Source organism: Staurois parvus, unplaced genomic scaffold (genome assembly GCF_062004578.1).
Source record: "Staurois parvus isolate SC_StPar_1 unplaced genomic scaffold, SC_StPar_1.0 ptg001418l, whole genome shotgun sequence".
Lineage (NCBI taxonomy): Eukaryota > Metazoa > Chordata > Amphibia > Anura > Ranidae > Staurois > Staurois parvus.
The window spans coordinates 1,369,336-1,395,419 of NW_028319214.1; the positions used below are offsets into that span (position 1 = coordinate 1,369,336).

Consider the following 26,084-nt stretch of genomic DNA (forward strand, 5'->3'; position numbering starts at 1 on the left):
GAGGAGACCGAGTTCTAGGTAACGCTGAAGGAGCGCTGCGATAGGTAGGAGGAGAACCAGGAGAGAGCAGAGTCTCGGAGGCCAAGAGAGTGTTTCTCAAAGACAGACCAGACACAGGCCAAAGTCATAAAAGAAGTGCAAGAGGAGGTGAGAATCAATCACCACAAACAGGCCAAAATATATACACTAATTGTTCTGAGATTTGCAGAAAGTCTATGCGTTGCTGGAGTTACAGTTTAAAGTGGAGATGAGAGCAGATGAGCAGCATTTACACAGAAAACTGCACCCCATCTGTGACTGTGCCCCCCGTCTGTGAATGATCATATTTTATACTGGACTGTTTACCATTGTCACTTTATATTTACTAATATCACTTTCTCACTGCCAAATTGCGACACTGATTGAATACTATTCACATCAGTGCTTAATTCAAGTGCCTCACTTTGCATCTGCCACTGTTGTCACTTTATTCATTTATGTATTCATTTATGCATCAGTGCCTTGTTTTTATCATATTTTATAGCGCTGCATTTCACATTTTTTCAGACTTGTATATGCAGCCATTTGAAGGAAAAACCTTAAGCGTGGGTTCACGCTGATGCTGTCCGGAATTTGCAACGTTTTCTGTGGGAATTCCGCACTGCATCAGAATCGCACCCCGTTCATGTGAACCACTGCGGGTGTGTATGTTGACAACATGTCGAAATCGGTTCGCAAATCACATTGCGATGTGCAAAATCGGATCGCATTGGTGTGAATACCCATGCAATCCGATTCTAGTGCGGACCCAAAAAAGGATCCTGCACCTTTTTGGTGTAGATGCGGTGTGATTTGAGCCATACATAATGTATTGCTCAAATCGCACTGCACACAATTCACGTGATTTGCACAGGAATGCAGTGCGGTTCCTGTGCGAATCACATATGATGTACCGCACCGCTGTAGTGTGAACCCAGCCTTTACAAGCTTAATAGTGCTAAGAAAAAAGCTGTCACAAGAAATAAGGCTTCCCCCAATAGGTACACAACTCAAACCACAGAAATACAGAAAGGCCAGGGCCAGAGAGGTGTCTGTAATGTTTGACAGTGTTCTAATCAGTGTGTTCAGGATCCTTATTCTTTTGGACATAGTGAGGTTTATTTACTAAAGCTGGGGAGTGCAAAATCAGGCTCATGTCTGCCTAGAAAAGCTTTCACGTTTTATTGCCAAAGCTTAACCACTTGCTCTCCAGAGGATTTACCCCCTTTCCTGACCAGGTCATTTTTTGCAATTCAGTGCTGTTACTTTAAGTGACAATTGCACGCTGCACCCAAATGAAATGTATTTACTTTTTTCCCCCAAATATAGCTTTCTTTTGGTGGTATTTGATTACCTCTACAGTTTTTATTTTTTGCACTATAAACAAAAAAAATGACAATTTTGTGAAAAAAAAAATATTTTTGACTTTTTGCTATTAAACATGTCCAGTAAAAAAATTAAAAAAAATCAGATTTCATCATCAATTTAGGCCAAAATGTATTCTTCGACATGTCTTTGCTTAAAAAAAAAAAAAAAAAAAATCACATTAACTGGTTTACATGAAAGTTAGTGTTTATAAATAGCGGTATATATACTGGGATTTTTTTTTCTACTAGTAATGGCAGCGATCAGCGACTTATAGGGGGACTGTGGGACTGCAGTGGGCATTCTGACACTGGGGGGGGAAGTGCGTTGGTGTCACTGACATCCCCAGTGACTCCAATACAGTGATCAGTGCTAATTAAAAGCACTGACACTGTATTAATGGCACTGGGCAGGAAGGGGTTAAAATGTGGGTCGATCAAAGGGTTAACTGTGTGCTGTTGTTCTATGAGGCTGTGTTTCACTGTAACCAAACTGCTTTGTATGGCTGTGCTATGCAGAGCCATACAAAGCAGTGTGCAAGAGCTGACAGGGGAGAGATCTGTGTTTTTTACACACAGGTCTCTCCCGTTAGAGATACTTGGCGATGACCATGTGTTGGTGAGAAATCACCGACCGAGACCTGGTTATTGACAGCCAAGGCCGCGAATGACCACCCGGAACTGCAAAAGCATATATATATATAATCTATATATGATTTTGCGCACCCTTGCTGCCCTGTAGCAGTATTTCTGCTATAGGGCGGCATGGAAGTGGTTAATAGAACAAGTTAAGGTTAGAAGCTGATTGGTTTCTATGCAGAAGTGAGCCAGATTTTGCACTCTCCAGTTTTAGTAAATAAACCCCACTGTGTACAGGTCCTCCATCTAAGTTGGTTGAAGGAATGAAAATTAAATACTCTACCAAATAGACCATAACTACTATTGCTATAAAAGGTGGAAGCAAGGTAGTCTGCTTTGTTTTCACTTAAATTTACTTGAATTTGTAGCCCTTTTATAAGTCTGTGCCTTGATTTTACCTAGTGTATCTGTACACTCTGTATAAAGTGTTAAAATGAATACAATAACAAATGAAATGTCTAAAAAAATTAAATAAAAAAAAATGGAAATGAGCGCCAGACCAAAAGAAATGGAAGAATCCGGGGTCATTTTAATTGTTGTACAAAGAGCATATATAAACAGTATGGGCCAGTTCATACCACATGCAGTCCAGTGCAAGGTTTTTTTCTGCATTAAAAACACATTGATAATAGGTTAACTGATTTCCAATGGCATTGACCACACTGGTGTGAACTATTCCAGTGCGTTCCAGAATAAATAGAACATGCTGCATTTTTTCTGCACTGAACTGTATTGGAACGCAGTGACACATATCAAGAATGCACATGTCCTTTTGAAGTTGAAGAAAAAAAGAGGAGGGAAAAACGAACCGGAACGCATCAAAAACGTACCAGAATGCGTCACAAATGCGCATTCAGAAACACATCTGTAATGCATCCAGCCTGCATTTCTATGGTGTGAACCAGCCTTAAATGCAAAACTAAACCCTCGTCTTTTTTTTTTTTAGCCAATATCTAAACCCAACATTTCATATTCCGGATATGTGCCTGCTGTACCGTGTACATTTGTTTCAAAGCATCCTGTTTTATTTGTATTGCTTCCTTTGTGTGAAATATCTGGTGTTCCTGCCAGTCCCTGACCACACTAGGCATGATAGCACAGTGTGGTCCGTTTTCTGGCTGTGCTAGAACCCAGCCTGCTTTTCTCCAGTGATCAGATCAGACTTCTGTTAACACCCCCCCTCTGTGCAGCCAAGATCAATGTACTGCTGTTTCTCCTCCCCAGCTCACTGAGCTCCCACTCACACAGTATGTTATTACATATCAAAAAAAACTAAGACAAATGTATTTATAAGGGTTCTATATATATATATATATATATATATATATATATATATATCACATACACATACATACACAGTGAAGGAAATAAGTATTTGATCCCCTGCTGATTTGAATGTTTGCCCACTCACAAAGAAATGATCAGTCTAAAAATCGAATGGTAGGTGTATTGTAACACTGAGAGACAGAATAGCAACAAAAAATTCAAAAGAAATGCATGTCTAACAAATGATGCAGTGATTTGCATGTTCATGAGGGAAATGAGTATTTGATCTCCTTCACAAAACATGACTTGGTACTTGGTGGCAAATCCCTTGTTGGCAATCACAGAGGTCAGACGTTTCCTGTAGTTGGCCACCAGGTTTGCACACATTTCAGGAGGGATTTTGGCCCACTTCTCTTGGCAAATCCTCTCCAAGTCATTAAGGTTTGGTGGCTGACATTTGGCAACTCGAACTTTCAGGGCTGGAGACTGGCTAGGCCATTCCAGGACCTTAATGTGCTTCTTCTTGAGCCACTCCTTTGTTTCCTTGGACATAAGTTTTGGGCCATTGTCATGCTTGAACACCCATTTCCAATGCCCTGATTGAGAGAAAAAGGATCTCACCCAAGATTTGATGGTATATTGCCCCGTCCATCGTCCCTTTGATGCTGTGCAGTTGTCCTGTCCCCTTAGCAGAAAAACACCCCCAAAGCAGAATGTTTCCACCACCATGTTTGACAGCTGGGATGGTGTTCTTGGGGTCATAGGCAGCATTCCTCCTCCTCCAAACATGGCGAGTAGTTGAGTTGATATCAAAGACCTTGATTTTGGTCTCATCTAACCACAACACTTTAAACCAGTCCTCCTCTGCATCATTCAGATGTTCAGTGGCAAACTTCAGACGGGCCTGGACATGTGCTTTCTTGAGCAGAGGGACCTTCCGGGCACTGCAGGATTTCAATCCTTGTCGGCGTAGTGTGTTACCAATTGTTTTCTTGGTGACTGTGGTCCCAGCTGCCTGGAGATCATTGACAAGATCCTCACGTGTAGTTCTGGGATGATTCCTCACTGTTCTCATGATCATTGACACTCCACAAGTTGAGATCTTGCACGGTGCACCAGACGTAGGGAGACTGACAGTTGTTTTGTATTTCTTCCATTTGCGAATGATTGCACCAACTGTTGTCACCTTCTCACCAAGCTGCTTGGCAATAGTTTGGTAGCCCAGTCCAGCCTTGTGTAGGTCTACAATCTTGTCCCTGACATCCTTGGACAGCTCTTTGGTCTTTGCCATGGTGCAGAGTTTAGAATCTGATTGTTTGATTGCTCATGTGGACAGGTGTCTTTTATATAGGTAACAAAATGAGATTAGCAGCACTCCCTTTAAGAGACTGCTTTTAATCTCAGCTTGTTACCTGTATGAAAGACACCTGGTAGCCAGAAATCCTGCTGAATGATAGGGCATCAAATCCTTATTTCCCTCATGAACATGCAAATCAGTGCATCATTTGTTAGACATGCATTTCTTTTGAATTTTTTGTTGCTATTCTGTCTCTCAGTGTTACAATACACCTACCATTCGATTTATAGACTGATCATTTGTTTGTGAGTGGGCAAACATTCAAAATCAGCAGGGGATCAAATACTTATTTCCTTCACTATATACAGTTCTGTTCAAAATATAAGCAGTCAGACATCACTAACCTGATCAATCACTGTTTTTGGTAGAAATTATATTTCTACATGGCAAATAATTTACTAGCAGGTGTAGTAGAGTAATAGAAATCCAACAGACCCAACAGTCATGACATGCATGCTGCTGATTCTGTAGAATAGTGAGGTCATTCATTCTTTGAAAAACAGGTGGAAATTATTGCCCTTATTGAAGGAAGGAAGGCAGCAAATGTTGTACATGCTGGTTACAGTGCATTTCTCTCTGAAATGCTGAGCAAAATGGGTCGTTCCAGACATTGTTCAGAAGAACAGCGTACCTTGATTAAAAAGTTGATTGGAGAGGGGAAAACATATAAAGAAGAAAATGATAGGCTGCTCAGCTAAAATGATCGCAAATGCTTTAAAATGGCAACCAAAACCTGAAAGACGTGGAAGGAAGTGAAAAACTACCATTTGAATGGATAGAAGAATAGCCAAAATGGCAAGGACTCAGCCAACAATCAGCTCCAGGAAGATCAAAGAAGGTGTAAAGTTACCTGTGAGTACTGTTACAATTAGAAGACGCCTATGTGAAGCCAAGCTATCTGCAAGAAGCCCCCGCAAAGTCCCACTGTTGAAAAAAAGACATGTGCTGAAGAGGTTACAATTTGCCAAAGAGCACATTGACTGGCCTAAAGAGAAATGGCGCAACATTTTGTGGACTGATGAAAGTAAGATTGTTCTTTTTGGGTCTAGTGGCCGGAGACAGTTTGTCAGACGACCCCCAAACACTGAATTCAAGCCACAGTACACTGTGAAGACAGTGAAGCATGGTGGTGCAAGCATCATGATATGGGGATGTTTCTCATACTACGGTGTTGGGCCTATTTATTGCATACCAGGGATCATGGATCAGTTTGAATACATCAGAATACTTGAAGAGGCCAGCCCAATCCCCGGATCTTAATCCAATAGAAAACTTGTGGGGTGACATCAAAAATGTAGTTTCTGAGGCAAAACCAAGAAATAGAGAAGAACTGTGGAATGTAGTCCAATCATCCTGGGCTGGAATACCTGTTCACAGGTGCCAGAAGTTGGTTGACTCCATGCAACACAGATGTACAGCAGTTCTCAGAAACAGTGCTTATACAACGAAATATTCATTAAGTGATTCAAAGGAAAGCAAAATCTTCAAACATTTTTCAGTTTATATAGTGAATGTTTGAGTTTGTAAAGAAGAATACAAACACTGCTATTTTTTTTAAACAGTCTAATATTCACTTTTCTTCAATTTTGTTTAGAGTAACAACATAAATTTGATATATTTTTCTTCATGTTTTGATTTGGAATAGAATGTGTAGTGTTCCCAATGCATTTGTGGGTATGGAAATAAAAGCTATTAGAAGGATTTTGAGCTTTATTCACTTTTTTCAGTGTGTGTGTGTGTGTGTGTGTGTGTGTGTGTGTGCGTGCGTGCGTGCGTGCGTGCGTGCGTGCGTGTGTGTTCAAATGTTTTGCCTTTCAGTTCTATTTTAAATAGAAATGGATGTTTTACAAGGTGAGGGTTCACATATACTTTAACCAAAAAGGAGTTTATTTCCAATCCTAGTATAGATCTGTGTGGTAACTGTTTTCTTTGATGGGGGAGTAATTTGACCTGCAAAATGCGTTGGATGTTTACACCCATTTATTAACTGCTAAAATCACTTTGAACATTTTCATCCTTTTTTTTTTTTTTTGTCTGGTGCTTCTTCTCTATTTCCAAGGTATTTATTGCTGTCTAGGTCCCCCAATGCAGAGACTTCTACTTACGCCCTGCTTCAATGACAACCATCATGAGGAAAGGAAATGAGGACACAGGCACAGGAAAAGACAATCCCCCTCCAGATGCTAAAAATGTGTTTGTATTCTGCTGTATGTCCCTGTTTAAGATGATTCCCCTTATGCACTGTGTTGGTAATCACTATCATTGAGACACGAAATAAGAGGAGGAAGACAATCTTTACCAATATCTTACTAATCCACACTCTATTATGATACAGAAAACAAATGTTTACAGAGGTGCATGCGGATGGTCAGGCAGGCACTGGTGCCGATCCATAGATTCTCATTGGCCATACCAAACACTGCCTGAACGCTCAGTGTTTTGAACAGACACTAAGCACACAGGCAGCGCTTGGTATGGCCAAGAATCTATGGATCAGCGGCTGTCAAGATTTGTACCCTGTGCAAATGAATGGCCAGTACCACTAATGTTTGCATGCAACCATTCATCTTTAGATGCGAACAGAGCCTCCAATTCATTCTGGACACAGCTAGCGTGCATCCAGGGTCAGTGCTTCTGCAGACTTTTGGCTGCATGCAAACTGGTCACAGCTAATAGTTTATTTGAGGTCATAGCAGTGTGTTACTGTGTTTAGCCCCCTCTGAACACAGCAAACTATCCATCCCTGGCCACCTGTGTGAATGTAACCTTAGAATCACTGTTTTTTTATGGCCTGATTAGAGGGATTTCCCCTCAAATCCTGTCTTGGTAAAAAGGGGTTAGAGCAGGGGTCTCCAAACTTTCTAAACAAAGGCCAGCTTACTGTCTTTCAAACTTTAGTAGGGCCAGACGGAGTAGAAAATGTCTTGGTGTCAGTGGGAGTAAACAGTGTCCCCCTTGCTGGTGTCAGTGGGAGGAGTGTGCCCAATAGTTGGTGTGAGAGGAATAGTGCTTCATTGTGTGTGTCAATGGGAGGAATAGTACCCAATCGTTGGTGTCAGTGAAAGGATTAGTACCCCCAACATTGGTGTCAGTGGAAGGAATAGTGCCCCATCGTTGGTGTCAGTGGGAGGAATAGTGACCCACTGTAGGTGTCAAGGGCAGGAACTATGCTACAATGTTGCTGACAGTGTGGGGGGGAATAATGGCCCAAAAGCCAGATAAAAGTAAGCAAAGGACCGCATCCGGGCCCCAGGCTATAGTTCGGAGACCACTGGGTTAGAGGAAAAAGAAGTGATAAGAATACTAGATTTGTGCAAAATTGTTAATGTTCATGGACTGAGTGAATTTTAGAGGCTGCTGCATTTACAGTTGCAAGAAAAAGTATGTGAACCCCTTGGGATTACGTGGAGTTTTGCATGAATTGGGCATAAAATGTGCTCTGAACGTCATCTAAGTCACAACAATAGAAGAACACAGTCTGCTGAACATAATACTACACAAACATTAGATGTTGCCATAGTTTAATTGCACATAACATGTAAACATTCACAGTGCAGGGAGGAAAAAGTATGTGAGGCCCTAGCTTAATGACTTCTCCCAGAGCTAATTGGAGCCAGGAGTGAGCCAACCTTGACTCCAATCAGTGTGATGATATTGGATGTGTTGCGGACAGCTGTCCTGCCCTTAAAAAACACACACCTGTTTTGGGTTTACTGGTTTCAAGAAGCACTGTCTGATGTGAACCATGCCTCGCAGAAAAGAGCTCTCAGAAGACCTACGATCAAGAATTGTTGACTTGCATGAAGCTAGAAAGGGTTACAAAAGTATCTCCAAAAGCCTTGATGTTCATGTGTCCATGGAAAGACAGACTGTCTACAAATGGAGAAAGTTTAGCACTGTTGCTACTCTCCCTAGGCGTGGTCATCCTGTAAAAATGACTGCAAGGGCACAGCGCAGAATGCTGCATGAGGTAAAGAAGAATACCAGAGTGTCAGCTAAAGACCTACAGAAATCTCTGGCACATGCTAACATTTTTGTTGACACATCTATAATAAGGAAAACAGTAAACAAGAATGGAGTACATGGGAGGACACCACGGAGGAAGCCATTGCTGTCCAAAAAGAATATTGCAGCACGTTTGAAGTTTGGAAAAGAGCACCTGGATGTTCCACAGCACTACTGGCAAAATATACTGTGGACAGATGAAACCAAGATTGAGTTGTTTTGGAAGAAGACACAACACTATGTGTGGAGAAAAAAAGGCACAGCACACCAACATCAAATCCTCATCCCCACTGTAAAACATGGCGGAGAGCGCATCATGGTTTGGGGCTGCTTTGCTGCCTCAGGGCCTGGACGGATTGTTGTCATTGATGGGAAAATGAATTCCAGAGTTTATCAAGACATTTTGCAGGAAAACGTATGACCATCTGTCCGCCAACTGAAGCTCCACAGAGGATGGGTGATGCAACAGGACAATGACCCAAAGCATACAAGTAATTCAACAAAACAATGGCTGCAACAGCACAGAATACGCCTTCTGGAGTGGCCCAGTCAGAGTCCTGACCTCAACCCGATTGAAATGCTGTGGCATGACCTTAAGAGAGCAATTCACACCAGACATCCCAAGAATATTGCTACATTGAAACAGTTTTGTGAAGAGGAGTGGTCCAAAATTACTCCAGATTGTTGTGCAGGTCTGATCTGCAACTACAGGAAATGTTTGGTTGAGGTTATTGCTGCCAAAAGGAGGGTCAACCAGTTATTAAGTCCAAAGGTTCACATACTTTTTCCTCCCTGCACTGTAAATGTTTACATGTTATGTGCAATTAAACCATGGCAACATCTAATGTTTGTGTAGTATTATGTTCAGCAGACTGTTCTTCTATTGTTGTGACTTAGATGACGTTCAGAGCACATTTTATGCCCAATTCATGCAAAACTCCACGTAATCCCAAGGGGTTCACATACTTTTTCTTGCATCTGTACATGCGGTTTAATTAGCATTGGCACTGGACTACTTGTGCAGGATAAGCTGACAGCAGGTGCTGCTGGAACATTCTACAATGACAGCAATTAAACACGTCCACAAGAAACACAAAGTTAACTTTAGAGAGTATGGTTTATTTTTAGTAAGCATATATTTTGGAATATTTCATTGTTCATTTTTACATGACTTGCCTGGATGTCATGATGACCCTCTGCAGCTTCAATACTTTGAGTAACCAACCCAGAACAAGTATGCAGATAAGAGCTTCAGCACTTTACTGCTTTGCATACTTGTTTCAGTTCAGAAATTCAGAAAGTACAGATGATCAAAACAGCCAAAAAAGGAATATTTTTAAGTGTTCAGAAATGGCATCCTCTATGTTTCATTTGTGGCAGGTTTTCTTTAAAATTAAAATGTATATCCTTATCTTACTAGAGGCTATATTCACACAGCAGTTTAGGAGCAGTCAGTGGTAGCTGCCAGAAAAGAATCAGTAGATTCTCATTGGCAGTTGTAAATGCTGGGTGCTAACTACTGCAGAAAAGGAAAAGGTTGGAGCAGTTGGTATGCTGGGCTTTAGGTAGAACAGATAAGTCCTCCAGTAGTCACTGCATCCTATAACTTAGAGCCGAAGTCTTATTTAGAAAATAGAGATACAATTACATAGCCCCTCTTTGTACACCTGCAATGTTTTATAAAGGAAACTTGTAAAAACTGTATTTTAGTTTGAATGTATTGCACACTGAACTCATTGTACACATGGCACTAATGTTTTTATTACGTTTGCATTCCTTCAAGTCCTGATTAGAAATTAGCCTGCCTATGTAATGCCCCTTGTTACCATAAAAGTACAATTGTAATATTGTGATACCTACGTAATCATGTGTATTTAAAAAAACAAAACAAAAACAAAAACTTTAAATGTGCCAACTAAACAGAATTATTTGGAAAGATGCCGAGTGTATCTTTTGTGTGTTGGTTCCCTACTGCAGTAGTTCTTAATTTGGAACCACTAATCAATAGGATAGGCGTCGCCTATCTATAAAATGTCATTAATAATGTCCAGAACAGTTTCTACTATAGCCCAGTGAGTTTTATTCTCAGAGACAAACTTGCTTTGACCAATACATGAAGAGTCCTACAGTCTACATTCTTTTTTGGGGAGTTTGTCCCAATATGATGTGAGCCATTTGGGGATCCCATATCCTTCTTTGTAAGTAAAAGCACATTTACATTCACTATGTACTTTTAACAGAATATGAACAAAAGTTAGGTTTTAGGCTGGTGGCCTTGGTGCGAGGGAATGCACATCCCCAGTCTTCTTCTCTCTTGTAATGTTGCCACATATAGGCAATGAGGAATATAATATTGGACATATCAGACTTTGTGCTTTTAAATAATGAACAGCTGCAGCTGTCAACAGCTGCTGTCAGATTTGTACTCTACAAATAAATGGCTGCTGTTCTCATGTAACTGACCATCTGAGCGGTTACTGGCGAACCTAGCCCCCGACTGACCCTGGACACATAGGGGTTTATTTACTAAAGCTGGAGAGTCCAAAATCAGACTCCCTTCTGCATAGAAACCAATCAGCTTCCAGGTTTCATTGCCAAAGCTTCATTGAACAAGCTGAGGTTAGAAGCCGATTGGTTTCTATTCAGAAGGGAGTCTGATTTTGGACTCTCCAGGTTTAGTAAATAAACCCCATAGTGTGCATCCAGGGTCAGCGTTTTTGGTCACACACCAACTGGCCTCAGCAATCAGTCAATTTGCACAAAGCCATAGCATAGTGAGTTGGTGCGCCAAGAGGCGGCGATTAGCTGCCCTGTGAATGCAGCAAACAATCCGCTACTAAACTTCTGTTTGAATATAGCCTTAAGCAAAAAGCACAAAGCACGCAGTGAAATACATAGATGTTTAATATTTTACCTGCCAAAGGATTTGCAATTTTATACAGCCGCTCTGTGGTTTACACACATTTTATAAATGGCAAGCAAAACATTCCTAATTGAGAGATTTGTCTTCCTGGTCCTAGTTAAGATAAATATGGACCATACAGAATCCCTGGCAATAAGATCTTTATATGCTGATGCAAATTGGAACTACTCAGCCTTTTTGTGGTGTTATGTATTGTTTCTCTGCTCCCTCTAGTTCACATGGGGTGGGGGTGGAGAAAAAAAAAAAAAAATAGAGACCATTTTTTTTTTTTTACTGAAAACAATAAGCTGACAGTTTCATTTAAATCATTAAATGACCTTGCAGTAAAAAAACATAGGTCCAATTAATTCATCAGGGCCACTTCCCCATCAAGAATAGCTGCTTCAAATTTAAAAACCTGTAGGGAGAAAAGTAATATGCTGTACTTCCCTTATCTCTAGCTTCCACTCACTGTAGCTAGGCAAGGGTGACTTCACACTCCTCTCGGCAAGATCCCAGGGAATGCTGTGTAACACAGACTTTGTGAACTGGGGGAAATTCAATAAAGCTGCTGCCCCACTTTTCTGGTGGTAATCCCTCTAGGTCAGAGGTTCTCAACCTGTGGGTCGCGACCCCTTTGGGGGTCGAATGACCCTTTCACAGGGGTCACCTAAGACCATCGGGAAAACACATATTTCCGATGTGTAATGAGCAGCTACTGTGTTGAAAGCAGCTGCGGTGTAGAAAGCAGCTACTGTGTAGAAAGCAGCTACTCTGCTAAAAGCAGCAGTATTAGAGGTAAAACGACACTTCATGAATTATAATTACTGGGTAAATAATTTTATGGTTGGGGGTCACCACAACATGAGGAACTATATTAAAGGGTCACGGCATTAGGAAGGTTGAGAACCACTGCTCTAGGTAATGTATTGCACCAAATTCATAAAGCATTTGGGACACTTTTGGTTTTGGACAGCAACTCATGCACCAAAATTTAGATTGTTCTGAAATGCACCACTGTTACATTGTGTCAGATTGACTGCACCACTTGACATAATGTTGCATTGTAAATGTAAAAGTGGAGCTAATTAAAACCAAGTTTCCTTTGGAGTATAGAGAAAAACTGGCTCGAAGTGTCTGGAATGCATTCTAAAAGTGGCATGGCATGAGCCAAATTCAAGTACAAGTTCTAGACAGGTGTATGAATTTGGAGCATTCTTCACCACTTTCAGAACGCAAGCAAGACACTTTTGCAAAATCTATTTGCACCAGTCTTGATGAATTCCAGGGATTGTTGCTGTGTGCTGGAGTGAAATCCCACAAGGTTCTCAGCATTACCCGGCATCTCGCCAGAAGGATGGTGATGTCACCCCCAGCATAAAAAAGCCTTAGGGGTTTATTTACTAAAATTAGAGACTACAAAATCAGGCTCACTTCTGCATAGAAACCAATCAGCTTCCAGGTTTATTGGCAAGCTTAATTGAACAAGCTGAGGTTAGAACCGGCTACCATGCACATTTGCACCAGATCCTGAGTGAACAAGCTTTAGTAAATCCCCCCCTTATTTCTTAGGAAAATGTCCATATTTAATGTGCATGTTTATAATATGCCAAATATGTTATATTTAATATGAAAAGTTTCTACATTTATTATGCAAACTTCAAAATGTACAATATATATCAAATGGAGAAGCAATACACATAAATGAACACTTCTAAAATATTTATTGCTGTACTGTGCTTTTCTCCAAAAAGTGTCACATTACTGGATTTTATATATATATATGTACTTCATTTTACAAAGCACGTATCAAACTGAACGAACAGAGGTTGTGCCTGCAATGCATTGCCCAGCAAAGCTTTGAAGGTCTTTACAATACAGACCAAACTGATACACATGGTACCATCATATGTAAAACATGTTTCACAAGCTGGCTGTTTAATGAAATTCTCCTCTGGAAGCCCTGTGACATTTTACACTTGTGATAAAATCAGCCAGACAGTAAACTGGAAAAATGCCAGGAGAAAACAGGTTGTCCGATACATGTAAGCTTACACTGCAGCAAAATGCTGCTAAAATTTTGGCTTGATACTAAAATATAAAATATACAGTTCACGCTTCATCCAATGTAACAAAAATATGTATTCAAGGTAAAAAGTGCCAAGTGTGACGTAAAAAAGTCAATAAAGCAATTCCTCAGCAATTCCCAAACTGATCCTCAAGCACAAGTATATCTTTTGTGATCACATCACAGAAGCATAGATAGGAGAACCTACTTGGTTGCTTCAGTGACTATTCCTTTCAGTGAGGAAATAAAATAGCATGCACTGCTGGGGTGTCCTGAGGACATGTTTAGGAACCTCTGCAGCATATGATTTGAGAGGCTGAAGCCTTTAGGCTTAGAAGGTGCAGTGAATATAAAAAGTCTACACGCCCCTGTTAAAATGTCAGGTTTCTGTGAGGTAAAAAAAATGAGACAAAGATAAATCATTTCAGAACCTTTTCCACCTTTAATGTGACCTATAAACTGTACAATGCAATTGAAAAAACAAACTGAAATCTTTTTGGGGTGAGAAGTAAACATAAAAAACTAAACTAATGTGGTTGTATAAGTGTGCACACCCTCTTATAACTGGGGATGCAGCCGTTTCAGAATGAAGCAATCACATTCAAAATCATGTTAAATAGCAGTCAGTACACACCTGTTATCGTTTAAAGTGCCTCTGATTAACCCCAAATAAAGTTCAGCGGTTCTAGTAGGTCTTTACCGACATTCTCTTAATCGCATCCTACAGCAAAAGCCATGGTCCGCAGAGAGCTTCCAAAGCATCAAAGGGATCTCATTGTTAAAAGGTATCAGTCGGGGGAAGGGTACAAAAGAATTTCCAAGGCATTAGATATACCATGGAACACAGTAAAGACAGTCATCATCAAGTGGAAAAAATATGGAGCAACAGTGACATTACCAAGAACTGAACATCCCTCCAAAATTGATGAAAAGACGAGAAGAAAACTGGTCCAGGAGGCTGTCAAGAGGCCTACAGCAACATTAAAGGAGCTGCAGGAATATCTGGCAAGTACTGGCTGTGTGGTACATGTGACAACAATCTCCTGTATTCTTCATATGTCTGGGCTATGGGGTAGAGTGGCAAGATGGAAGCCTTTTCTTACGAAGAAAACCATCCAAGCCTGGTTACATTTTGCAAAACTACATCTGAAGTCTCCCAGAAGCATGTGGGGAAATGTGTTATGGTCTGATGAAACCAAGGTTGAACTTTTTGGCCATAATTCCAAAAGATATGTTTAGCACAAAAACAACACTGCACATCACCAAAAGAACACCATACCCACAGTGAAGCATGGTGGTGGCAGCATCATGCTTTTGGGCGGTTTTTCTTCAGCTGGAACTGGGGCCTTAGTCAAGGTAGAGAAAATTATGAACAGTTCCAAATACCAGTCAATTTTGGCACAAAACCTTCAGGCTAGAAAGCTGAAGGTTTTCTAGCCTGAAGGCTAGAAAGCTGAACATGAAAAGCAACTTCATCTTTCAGCATGACAACGACCCAAAGCATACATCCAAATCAATAAAGGAATGGCTTTACTAGAAGAAGATAAATGTTTTGGAACTGCCAGAGCCCAGACCTGAATTCGCTAAAAAAAAAATCTGTGGGGTAATCTGAAGAGGGCTGTGCACAGGAGATGCCCTCACAATCTGACAGATTTGGATTGTTTTTGCAAGGAAGAGTGGGCAAATATTGCCAAGCCAAGATGTGCCATGCTGATAGACTCATACCCAAAAAGACTGAGTGCTGGAATAAAATCAAAAGGTGCTTCAACAAAGTATGTTTAAGGGTGTGCACACTTATGCAACCATATTATTTTAGTTTTTAATTTTTACTTCCCTCCACATAAAAGATTTCCATTTGTTGCTCAACTGAATTGTACAGTTTATAGGTCACATTAAAGGTGGAAAAAGTTCTGAAATGATTTATCTTTGTCTCATTTTTTAACAACACAGAAACCTGACATTTTAACAGGGGTGTGTAGACGTTTTATATCCACTGTATAAACTTTAAAGCAGAACTCCACTTTTGAGTGATCATATTGTCCCAACAATAGAAAGCAAAAAGGAATCCCTATTTTCCACAGTGCAGCTACCCAGTAACCAAAATCCTTACGTTGGTGTGAGCCAAGTAGTACAAAATCATTTGATCTATGTTTATCAGTTCAGATAACTGGACTAGACAAGTGGGATGCTAAAAGGGGAACAGCAGGTAAAAGGAGTCATCTTCCGATATATAAGCAAAGGTATGTAAACATATATGTGGTGTAGCTGTGTTACAGGTGTGTTTAGATCAAAATTATATTGCTGCACAGTGACCAACCAGTGCATGATTTCTTACTAGATTCTATTCTGACTGAAAATTTGGGTGTCACTAGAATAGGTATTAAAGCAATATCTGTGGAAGGGTGACACAGAAGGCACAGTGCAACCAGTGCATGATTTCTTACTAGTTTCTATTCTGACCAAAAATTTGGGTGTCACTAGAATAGGTAGCAAGGCAATATCTGTGACACACAGAAGGCAATAAAAAACTGTTCAGAATTTTTAAAAAAATGCCTCGAGTTAAGCATTAAAGGCAAAGTTCATCTTTATGTAAAAAATAATAAATGCACACAGAACGTTTGCAGGTAAAAATGCGTGCATTTATTTATTTTTACACAAGGGCCGGCAAAGTACGGCACAAACGATCAGTGGATCGCGGGTGCAATATCAGGCTCCTGCACACTCTGTTTTCTGCCCGTATGGGCTTTCAGTCACAAAAATGGAGGAAGATTCAATGGAATACAAGTGCACTGATCAGTGTACTACTAGTCCATTAAGCACTACGAGCCATCTGCTGTGTTGGCTTATTCATTTACAGAGTTCAGTAAATGATTGATGAGGCTGCGCGAGCGGAGCCCCATACAGTTGCGTCAATTTTAAATGTGATTGGGGGGGAGGGGGGTGTAAGGTCCTTAGCAACACGAGACATGTTACACACTAAATATGGGAGTAAACTGTAATGTGTTCCTAAAGGTGAACCTATCTTTTAAATTATTTTTTTTTTTAAAAGCTAGCAGGAAGAGCTTCTTTGGTTAAAGTGTCTTCTCTGCCAAACAACTGCTTTATCATTTTATTTATTTTTTTGCACACGGCACAAGCAAAGTGCACTGTACATTCTGTAAGTTGACAATAATGGAGCCGGATGCTGGGACTGTGTAACTTCTGCACACATGTGCTAAAGTTGCACTATCCTTGGCCCTCAATGGCCAAAGAAAGAAGATGCTGCATATATAAGCAAACAGGGAGAAGGTGGTGGCCGCTAAAAACAGTGACCAGGGGGAGCAAGGACCTCACTTCAGTGGAGGAGGGCACACAAGGGGGCAAGTGTGCCATAACCAGCAAGTTTGCAATGCATGCTTTCAAATTATAAAAAAATTTCCAGGGACACACTGCAGATTTATTTCCGCTATAGGGCTTGTTCACACCTTTGCGGTTTAGATGTGGTGCATGTATGCATGTGTTTTATGGTACTATATAATATGCCGACTGGCATCATTATAAGTGTCCATACACAAAAAAATCAAGCATTTGTGTAGAAGGGCAAACAGTGTAATCAGATAAAGATCTGGGACCAGAAACATTACTACCGATGGAATAAAATGTAATCTTTAATAAAGTCTTTCAGAAGCATTTCAATTCTACAAAAAGACAAAGTGATTTTTACTTTTTTTTTTTTTTTAAATATCATACGTTATACTTACCTGCTCTATGCAATGGTTTTGCACAGAACATCCCCGGTCCTCCTCTTCTGGGGTCCTCCATCACCACTCCTCCCCACTGCAGAGTACTCGAGTGGGCTCACTTCTGAGTTGGCTCTGTGTGTCCATGGACACACAGAGCTAGGCTCTGCCCCATCCTCCACTCCCTCGCCATACGATTTCATTGACAGCAGCTGCTATCAATCTGTCCTGTGAGGAGGGAGAAAGCCATTGTTCTCGTGCACAGTGATGGAATGAGATTGGGTTCAGTAAAGTGTAAGGGAGGGCTGGAGAGGGGGGATCCTGGACATAGATTTATTATCTTAATGCAGAAAATGCATTAAGGTATAAAACATTAAGGCTTTAGAACCCCTTGAAATGTTGCTATATTGAGGCTCCACCTAAGTAGCTACCTAAATGAATCTGCCCAAATACTCAGCCTGACAATACACAAATGTGTGCAAAAACTAAAATATAGCTACATTAATATGAGTCATGTTATCAATATTCTTACTGTGCTAGTAGTTACTTAGCTGAGGCCTCAGTATAGCAATGTTTTATTTTTTTTATTGTACAAATGAAATATTTTTAAATTACTTTTTTATGACTTTTATTAAGTTTACAATCGTTATTTACTAATGGTAATGCTTGTGTGTCCCCAGATCTTTTTCTGATTATACCTTATGCTATGCATGCATTTTACAAGCATTTCACATGCATTACCACTGAACTGTAGGAAACAAGTGTTTTGGTAAAACTGCACCAAAGATGCTAAAAGTAGGAGTTTATATACCTTTTTTTTTTACTGCAGCACACCTAAATTTCGTTTATGTGCAGGTCAGGATAAGTTTGATTATTCAAAATAGCACTAATGAATAGCAAGCAGTTATCATTGCAAATAAAATGGAAATCAGATTGGTCACTGTCCAGCAATACCAGGGGCACAGGGAATCATACTGGGCCATTTGCATACATGACACAAACATTGTATGATTCCAGCTAGGTGAAGGCAAAACCATACGTGGCAGAATAATAGCTATATTTGCAGAAGCATGCCTTGCAGATATAACCCTTTAATAAAAGTGGAATTATGCTGGAATTCAGTGCATAAGTTCACAGTAGTGCAAAAAAACAGCCAGTTCACAGGATATAGAAGTTTACTAAATATTTGCAGACGTTGGTAAAATATGGCATTTTTTCAGTGTCATTCGGATTGACCCCAGATCACGGTTAATTTTTTCCAGGCGATCTTCCAAGTTTTCCTGAAAAAGAAAACAAGAATATCAAATGGTATTTATCATTCTAATAAAACTTTCCTTTCTCCATGCCTATAATTATCTCATGAGTGAAATTCATCCTATACATTTAATAACTTGAACAAATACAGCAGAACAGAGCAATACGTTACCAAGCAAAACACCTATGTAAATAAACATTAGCTGACTTCTCTTGCCATAAAAAGCAAACTATCATATTTTCATTTATTTCTCTACTATTCATGAAAAAAATGCAATGACAGAAAGGAAAAAGCCTCCTCTATGTCTATCTATGCACCCCAAAACACAAACCTATTATAGTAAGGTGGAATATGTGATACAAATCATTTATCACCAAGTGGACCCCTTGTTGGGAGGGCTGGTAACCAATGTTAGTGGCCTGGATATGCAAATGTAGGTGTATTATTAGGTCCTTGTAGCCATACAACACATATTTATAGCCAATTTCTACTAGCTTAAGTCATTAGAGATACGAACAGTTCCTAGGTTGTTTAGCACATCTCAGACAGCCCCAAACAAGAAACACATAGGCAAACCGTCACACATACACATATACCAAGTAAATAGCAGATGTGTTATGCCTTTTCCTTGGCTAGACATTCCATTTTCAGCTGATTTAAGGAAACAATTAGGTAATGGGTAAATAAAATATACACTATAGTACTTTTGTTTTTTGGAATTTATGACTGATGAGTGGCATGGTGGTTGAGAGCATTTCATCATAAAGCTGCAGTAGATTTTTAGATCAGAGAACAAAAGAATCTGGAAACAGTTGTGGAGGAGAGGAATACTACATAAACCTAATGCAGACCCACCTATTAATTTAAGGGGTTGGGATATCTGGTGAGTATATCTACATTTGGTGTATGAGCACTGGAAAGCACGGAGGTGTATTATAGTCCATTAGTCACACATACAGGAACACAGTGAAGCCACAAAAAAGAGGCATAATAAAGAACACATTTTTATTGTTTGGGACTCTTAAAGGAATACAGTCTTTTTTATGAGGAAATGTAATATGGATGTGGTTTTGGAAGTCACTTTATGCTTTATTTAAAGTCAGAATTGTTCATAGTATAAAACATCTTTTCTTTTCACAGGAATTTGTTGTTACCCATACATATCTTGAGTTTATTTTGTAAGCGCTATTATTTTGGTTGATTTCACGGATTACTCCTAAAAGGGGGTTAATTGAGTGTGGTGCCTAGCAGCTGGTTAGTGATCACTTTGGGGAGAAATCTGAATAACTATTATTCGCACATCTCCAAAAGTACAGTGCTTTAACAACTATTCAACTGTTACCTATATGTACAGACATTTACTGTTATTGTTACCATTTATTCTAATCTTTGTATTATTTATAAAGATGAATATCATTTGGATAAAACAAGGTGACAAAATGCTACCTTCATGGCTCGCATCTGCAAGCTCATTCTTCGACCAACACTTGGCATTCGGCTGAGAGCAGCTTCTATCTGTGTATACAAATAGTGTGCAGGTTAGCAGAGGGATAGAATATATACTACAACAGTAAATCAAGAAGAGACAATTTTAAAAGCGATCAGAAATATTTTCTGTGGCTTTGCTGCTTCTGTTATAAATGCTTTATCGTTCTTTAACCACTTGGCAACCGGGCTATAGCCGAATGATAGCTACAGTATGGTTGTCCAGTTCTGGGAGGGCGTTATATGACGTCCTCCCAGAAGGCGCCCTCCTGTGCGCCCCCAATGGCACGTACCCGGCGATCTCCGTGATCGCTGTGTCCTACAGCCAAATCACAGCAGCCTTTTACCATGTGATCAGCTGTGTCCAATGACACAGATCACTGGATAAATGCAGTTGCTGGTTATCGGCTGCACTTTCCTTACGCTGTCACAGCGCGAGGAAAGTACTGCCGATAACCGTCAATTGTCAGAAAACAGATAGGCACTGATGATCAGTGCCCAGAAGTGCCATCTACCTGTGTCCAGCAGTGCCACACACAAGTGCCAAGCAGTGCCACCCACCTGTGCCCATCAGTGCCTAGCAATGCCACCCATCAGTGCTGCCCAACAGTGCCACCCATCAGTGCCCATCATTGCTGCATATCAGTGCAGCATCATCAGTGCCACCTATCAGTGCAGCCTTATCAATGCACATCAGTGAAGGAGAAAAATTACCTGTTTGCAAAATTTTATAATAGAAACAAAAGGAAAACTTTTTTGCTCTTTTTTGCTTATAGAGCAAAAAATAAAAACACCCAGTGGCGATTAAATACCACCACAAGAAAGCTCTAATTATGTGAAAAAAGAGATAAAAATTGTATATGGGTACAAAAGGTGCATGACCGCGCAATTGTCATTCAAAGTGCGACAGCACTGAAAGCTGAAAATTGGCCTGGGCAGGAAGGGGGTAGGCAAGTGGCTAATGAGATTAATTTTAATGAAGTAACAAAGGTTCTACCATTGGTACATTTAACCTTCATTAAATATGTATGTTAGCACACACTTTTCAGCACTGGTTTTTGGGGGTGTTTTTTTCGTTGCTGTGGTGCCTATTCAATGGTTGTAATTTTCTTACCTTTTGCACTACGCTCTGCTTTCTTCATCTCAGTTTTTTATATATAATAAACAATTTAACATACAAAAGTATAGTATGATATGCCTTTGTATGTTTACATTTCAAATCATATACGTGTTTGCTAAACACTTTTATCTCCTTAATAAATAAAAAAACTATTTGCGTTCAAAAAACCAACCTAATCTACATGAAAATACTTCATCAATGAGGAATAAAGCTGCAGCATTAAAAGTGTCCAAATTTCTCAAAATCAATTGCATTGTTTGCACTAAATTACCTTTATCCCCTTAACTGTCAAGACCATATTTAAAATGTCATCAATCATGCCCCTCATCGATATAAATAGTGCAATTTTTATTAAAAATGCTATTTTGAACAACATCTGTGCAACCATCAAAGAACCTCAAAATTAATCAGTTCCATATTTTAATTCTTTAGGTTCTGCATTTCCAGATAATTTGTAGTTTAGGGGACCTTTATAAAACTTTCAATTGTTCGATCTTCCCACTCTAATAAAAAGGTGTTTTTGTCTGTGTCCCCATTGATGGACAGGAAGTAAGGAGAAACCTACCTAAGAGGCACATAAATGCCAATAGAAATCAGACTGTCCAAAATAAAAACAAAAACAGTTTAGCTGGAATTTGTCAGATGAGAAGGGACATGCAAGCATTTCAAAAGCGAATTATATCGTGTACTGGATTAATTAAAATTTTTGGAAACAAAATTTTATTTTAAACAAAATCCAGACTTTTCCTCATATGTTAATAGATAACATGTTTTGCTGTAATCAGAAAGAAGCCATATTATGTCTCCTGATGGCCATAACTAGGAATAAAAATGATAGCACTTTGGGATTAAAATGTTGTACTTTGTAATTGTTATTGCATAATGTTCATTATCAGAGAAAGGGGCCTTAAACTTAAAATTATGGAAGGAAGCATAGCTTTTATCAACTGGAAAGGTGAGGCCACGTTCAATTTAAATTCTAAACAACTGAGGGCTGCTAGGACACCAGTTTGACACCTGCGGCAAAAAAAAAAAATCATATGAGGGAAACATGTTAGCTGTCAGAAAATGATACACAAATGTGTTAGACTGAGGTTAGACTTATGGGTGATCAAGGCAACTCATCCCTTTTTTAGTATGAATTAGGAACAAATGGAACATTTTGGATGCCAAAAAAGACATTCAAGTAGTAAGAAACCTGAATTTTTTTTTTTCCATAGCTTAACACATTGAGCATAATACAAGTAAACATTTCACAGTAACTGTTTGTTAAAATTCTTACCCCAGCAGTTGCAGTTTACAACTATCAATACTGCTGTTTCCTGCTCTCTCAGTGCTGTTTCCCTGAACTTCTAGTCTGCAAAGGAAAGTGGACAGTGCTGTCTTCAGTCAGTCTGTTTTGAGAATGGAAGGGGAGGAGAAGCAGAGCAGTGCCTTGCCATCCTTGGATATTGAGCTGTGTGTTATTATTGATGCACACTGTGTAGGGAGACAAAACTCTAGTCCCTGCATGCATGGATGCTGCAAGAGAAAGGAGTCACCCTGAAATGGGAAACCTAGTCATGGCACCAGCTTAAACTGGAATAAAGGGCAAGGAATTAAGATAAAGAAGCTGCATACTAAGTAAATTATTAAATCGGCAGCTGAAAGTTATTAAAAGCTGAATGTTTCACATTTTTCTTGGCACCCAAAAAGTTCCATTTACATGACTATTCCTGAGCTGCCAGAAAATATGGATGTTTGGGAGATAGCATGACAACCAAACAAGTCGTTTTTTCTGAAGGAGCTCAGCAATAGCAGTTCACATATTTGTCTTACATCAGATTTCCTTAAAATGGGCAAGGGGGGTTTAAAATTGAGGAAGTAACAGGTGTAGATGTAGCTTGTAGGATTTCAACTGTTACTTTTCCTGCTTCAAGTTGTTTAGGGGCGAATATCTGCACAATGAACCATTTTTCCTATCTGGTCATGTGACTGGCCTGAGGCAGTTGTTGACTCTGGATGCACAACCTGCCAATTTTGTATGCAAGGTGTGTTAATTTATGATAAAACAGGCACTTCCTTACCATGTCAGAAAAAGTCCGGAAAATTAAGTGATTGCTGCTTTTAGAAATAATGTACACAGTTTCAATTATTACTCCACTGCAAGGCATGGACCTCATCTGCCTAATCTTTGATATCGCTCTTAAACAGTGTTCAAATAAAAATAGCACTCTTACAGCTGAGCACTGTACCTGTTTTTTCTCCTCTGTTAGCTCATCAAACAGCCTCTCTGTGTCGGCTATGTTTTTCATCCTCTCGTTGTATGTGATTTCAGTCTCATATGGTGGCATTACTAGAGGGAGCTGTGGCTGGGTGTTGTTCTCTGGAATAATGACAGTTTTTTGCCTCTCTAAGAAGCAGAAAAAGGAAACACACTGTTAAAAGCAAAATAAAATATTTAAACACTTGAAATACAGAAAAATACCTGTTGATCCTCCAGGGAGCCGGCCATGCTGTCTCTCTGCTGTACCAAAGTCCCCCACTGGGTTTTTAGCCAGATTAACAGGTTTTTTTCTATAAATGCAGTGTTTTTAAAAAAGACAACACTTGGGGGACATGTACACTGTGTGCACAAATATTAGGCAAGTTGTATTTTTGAGGAATAATTTCATTATTGAACAACTACAATGCTCTTGGTCAATCCAATGTTAATAAAACTCAACCCTGAATATTTAAGTAAAAGCGAGGTTTTGGCTTTCTTAGGGGAATATCTATGTGTGAACAATTATTGGGCAACTATTAATGTGTAGAATTATTATGCAACTAAATGAAAAAATTTAAGTTTTCTAGTCTCACTTGTTTATGTTCATCTGTTAAAGTGAGAATAACAAAGAGACAATTAAAAATTTACAAATAAACATTTCTGACATTTAAAAAAAAACAAAAAACAAAACAAAAAAAAAAAATCAGTGACCAATACAGCCACCCTTCTTTTTCTTCTTTTTCATAAGCCTTCCAATCATGGAGTCTATCAGTTTCTTGATCTGCTAACAACTTTTTGTGCAGCAGCAGCCACAGCCTCTGAGAGGTGTACGGTTTTCCTTCACCATAAATCTCCCGTTTAAGAAGGGCCCACAAGTTCTCAAGTTCTCTGGGGTTTATAGGTCAGGTGAGGAAAGGGGCCTTTCTTTCATCTTTAAGGCATTTACTGGCTAGTCAAGCAGTGGAGTACTTTGATGCATGCGATGGAGCATTGTCCTTCATGAATATCATGGTCTTCTTGAAAGATGCAGTCTTCTAAAACTGGCAGTAAGTTTGGGAGTTCATTTTGAGTCCATTTTCAACCTGAAAAAGGTCCAACTAGCTCATCTTTAATAATACCAGACCATACAAGTACCCACATCCACCTTGCTGGCCTTTGAGTCAAAGTGGAGCTCTGTGCCTGTTACTGATCCAGCCACGGGCCCATCCATCTGGTCTGTCAAGAGTCACTCTCATCACATCAGTTCATAAAACCTTTGAAATATCTATCTTCAGATATTTCTTGACGTTTCTTAATTTCAAGAGTGCTGCATCCCTCTGACAAACTTTAAAATTATTGACTTTTCAGAGTCAGTTAAATCTCTCTTTTGGCCCATTTTGCCTGAGGAAAAGACGCTGCCGCATTTATGCACACCTTGATATAGGGTGTTGATCTCCTTAGGCCGCACCCTCCCTCTTTACACAAATACATATCACCTGACATGCTTAAATCTAATAAGCGTTCAAATTTATACAGCTTGGAATTGGACAATATGCATAAAAATAATGATTTGGTCAAAATACTCACTTGCCTAATAATTGTGCACACAGTGTATGTATTGAGGAATGTAATGTATTTTTTTTAAATTTGCCAAAGCATCAATAGAGTCTACATGATTTTCTATTATCTCCAAACTTTTTAGTGTGGCGCTACTAAATAGTTAAAACAAACTAAATATTGTGCATCACTGGCATACTTATATGTGCATCCTCCTCAAATAAATCCAATAATGTGATGATCTGAAATTAGTGTTAAATCCTAAAGAAATGTCCAACTTGTGTGTGATGTACTACAAAACACCTCCTCCACAGAAACATAAATATTCTCCTGTGCTGATTTATGCAACAGTGATCTGTAGAACATTCTATAGATTTGTACTGAAAACAGGGCTGCAGCAGGATATGATCAGGCAAAAACCTTGCCACATGGGAGGGCATGAGGACAAATATGGGAAAACATGCAACAGGGAATGGATAAATAAAACTGTATACCCTCTTAAATAAAAGACACGACTAAATTACAAATAGAAATAAACGGCCTTCAAGTGTAAGTGAAACATTAATGCAGTTACAGTTTTCTTAACCTGCCCACCAGATTTATACTCACTTGTCCCCATTTTGCTGCAATTTTGGCCACGTAGCCTCCTGGACACTGCACAGCCGTATATACATGTGTGTTCAGCAGTCTTCACTGGTACCTATGTAGAGGTTGTACTCTTATGGATCATTCAATATGACCAAAAGATTATATGGAATTTGCAGCACACATGTGCCAGCTTGACAGAGAGGATTCTTACAGGTGGTTGTGTGGCACAGAGGAAGCTGCAAATCCAAGATCTAAGCAGATCGGATACAAGTGAGTATAAGGCTGGCAGGGAGTTCTGGAAGTAGGCAGCAATTGTACATAAAGTGGAAACAATCTTTACTTTTTCTATTTATTATTATATTATACAGCATTTATATAGCGCCAACAGTTTCCTCAGCACTTTACAATATAACGGGAGACAATACAGCAACAATACAGTTCAATACAAGAGGGATAGGAGGGCCCTGCTCCTTGGAGGTTATAATCTATTAAAATTTTTATAATGCAACTGTATTTC

General features: G+C 39.5%; 1 protein-coding gene across 5 annotated transcripts in view; it reads right to left on the minus strand.

Annotated features, from left to right (window-relative positions):
- Nucleotides 1-11,535: 11,535 nt before the first annotated feature.
- Nucleotides 11,536-26,084, minus strand: part of MPHOSPH9 (M-phase phosphoprotein 9) — a 112,869-nt gene continuing 98,320 nt past the window's right edge. For 4 of the 5 annotated variants that reach the window (XM_089662005.1, XM_089662003.1, XM_089662001.1 and 1 more), the window contains 3 exons: nt 23,433-23,590; nt 20,040-20,108; nt 11,536-18,618 (listed from right to left, as the gene is read on the minus strand). In XM_089662005.1, coding sequence (XP_089518131.1) covers nt 18,517-18,618; nt 20,040-20,108; nt 23,433-23,590 — 329 coding nt within the window. In that variant the 3' untranslated portion in view covers nt 11,536-18,516. Of the gene's footprint in view, nt 18,619-20,039; nt 20,113-23,432; nt 23,591-26,084 lie in introns of all 5 variants that reach the window. The other variant, XM_089662004.1, reaches the window with a different exon arrangement.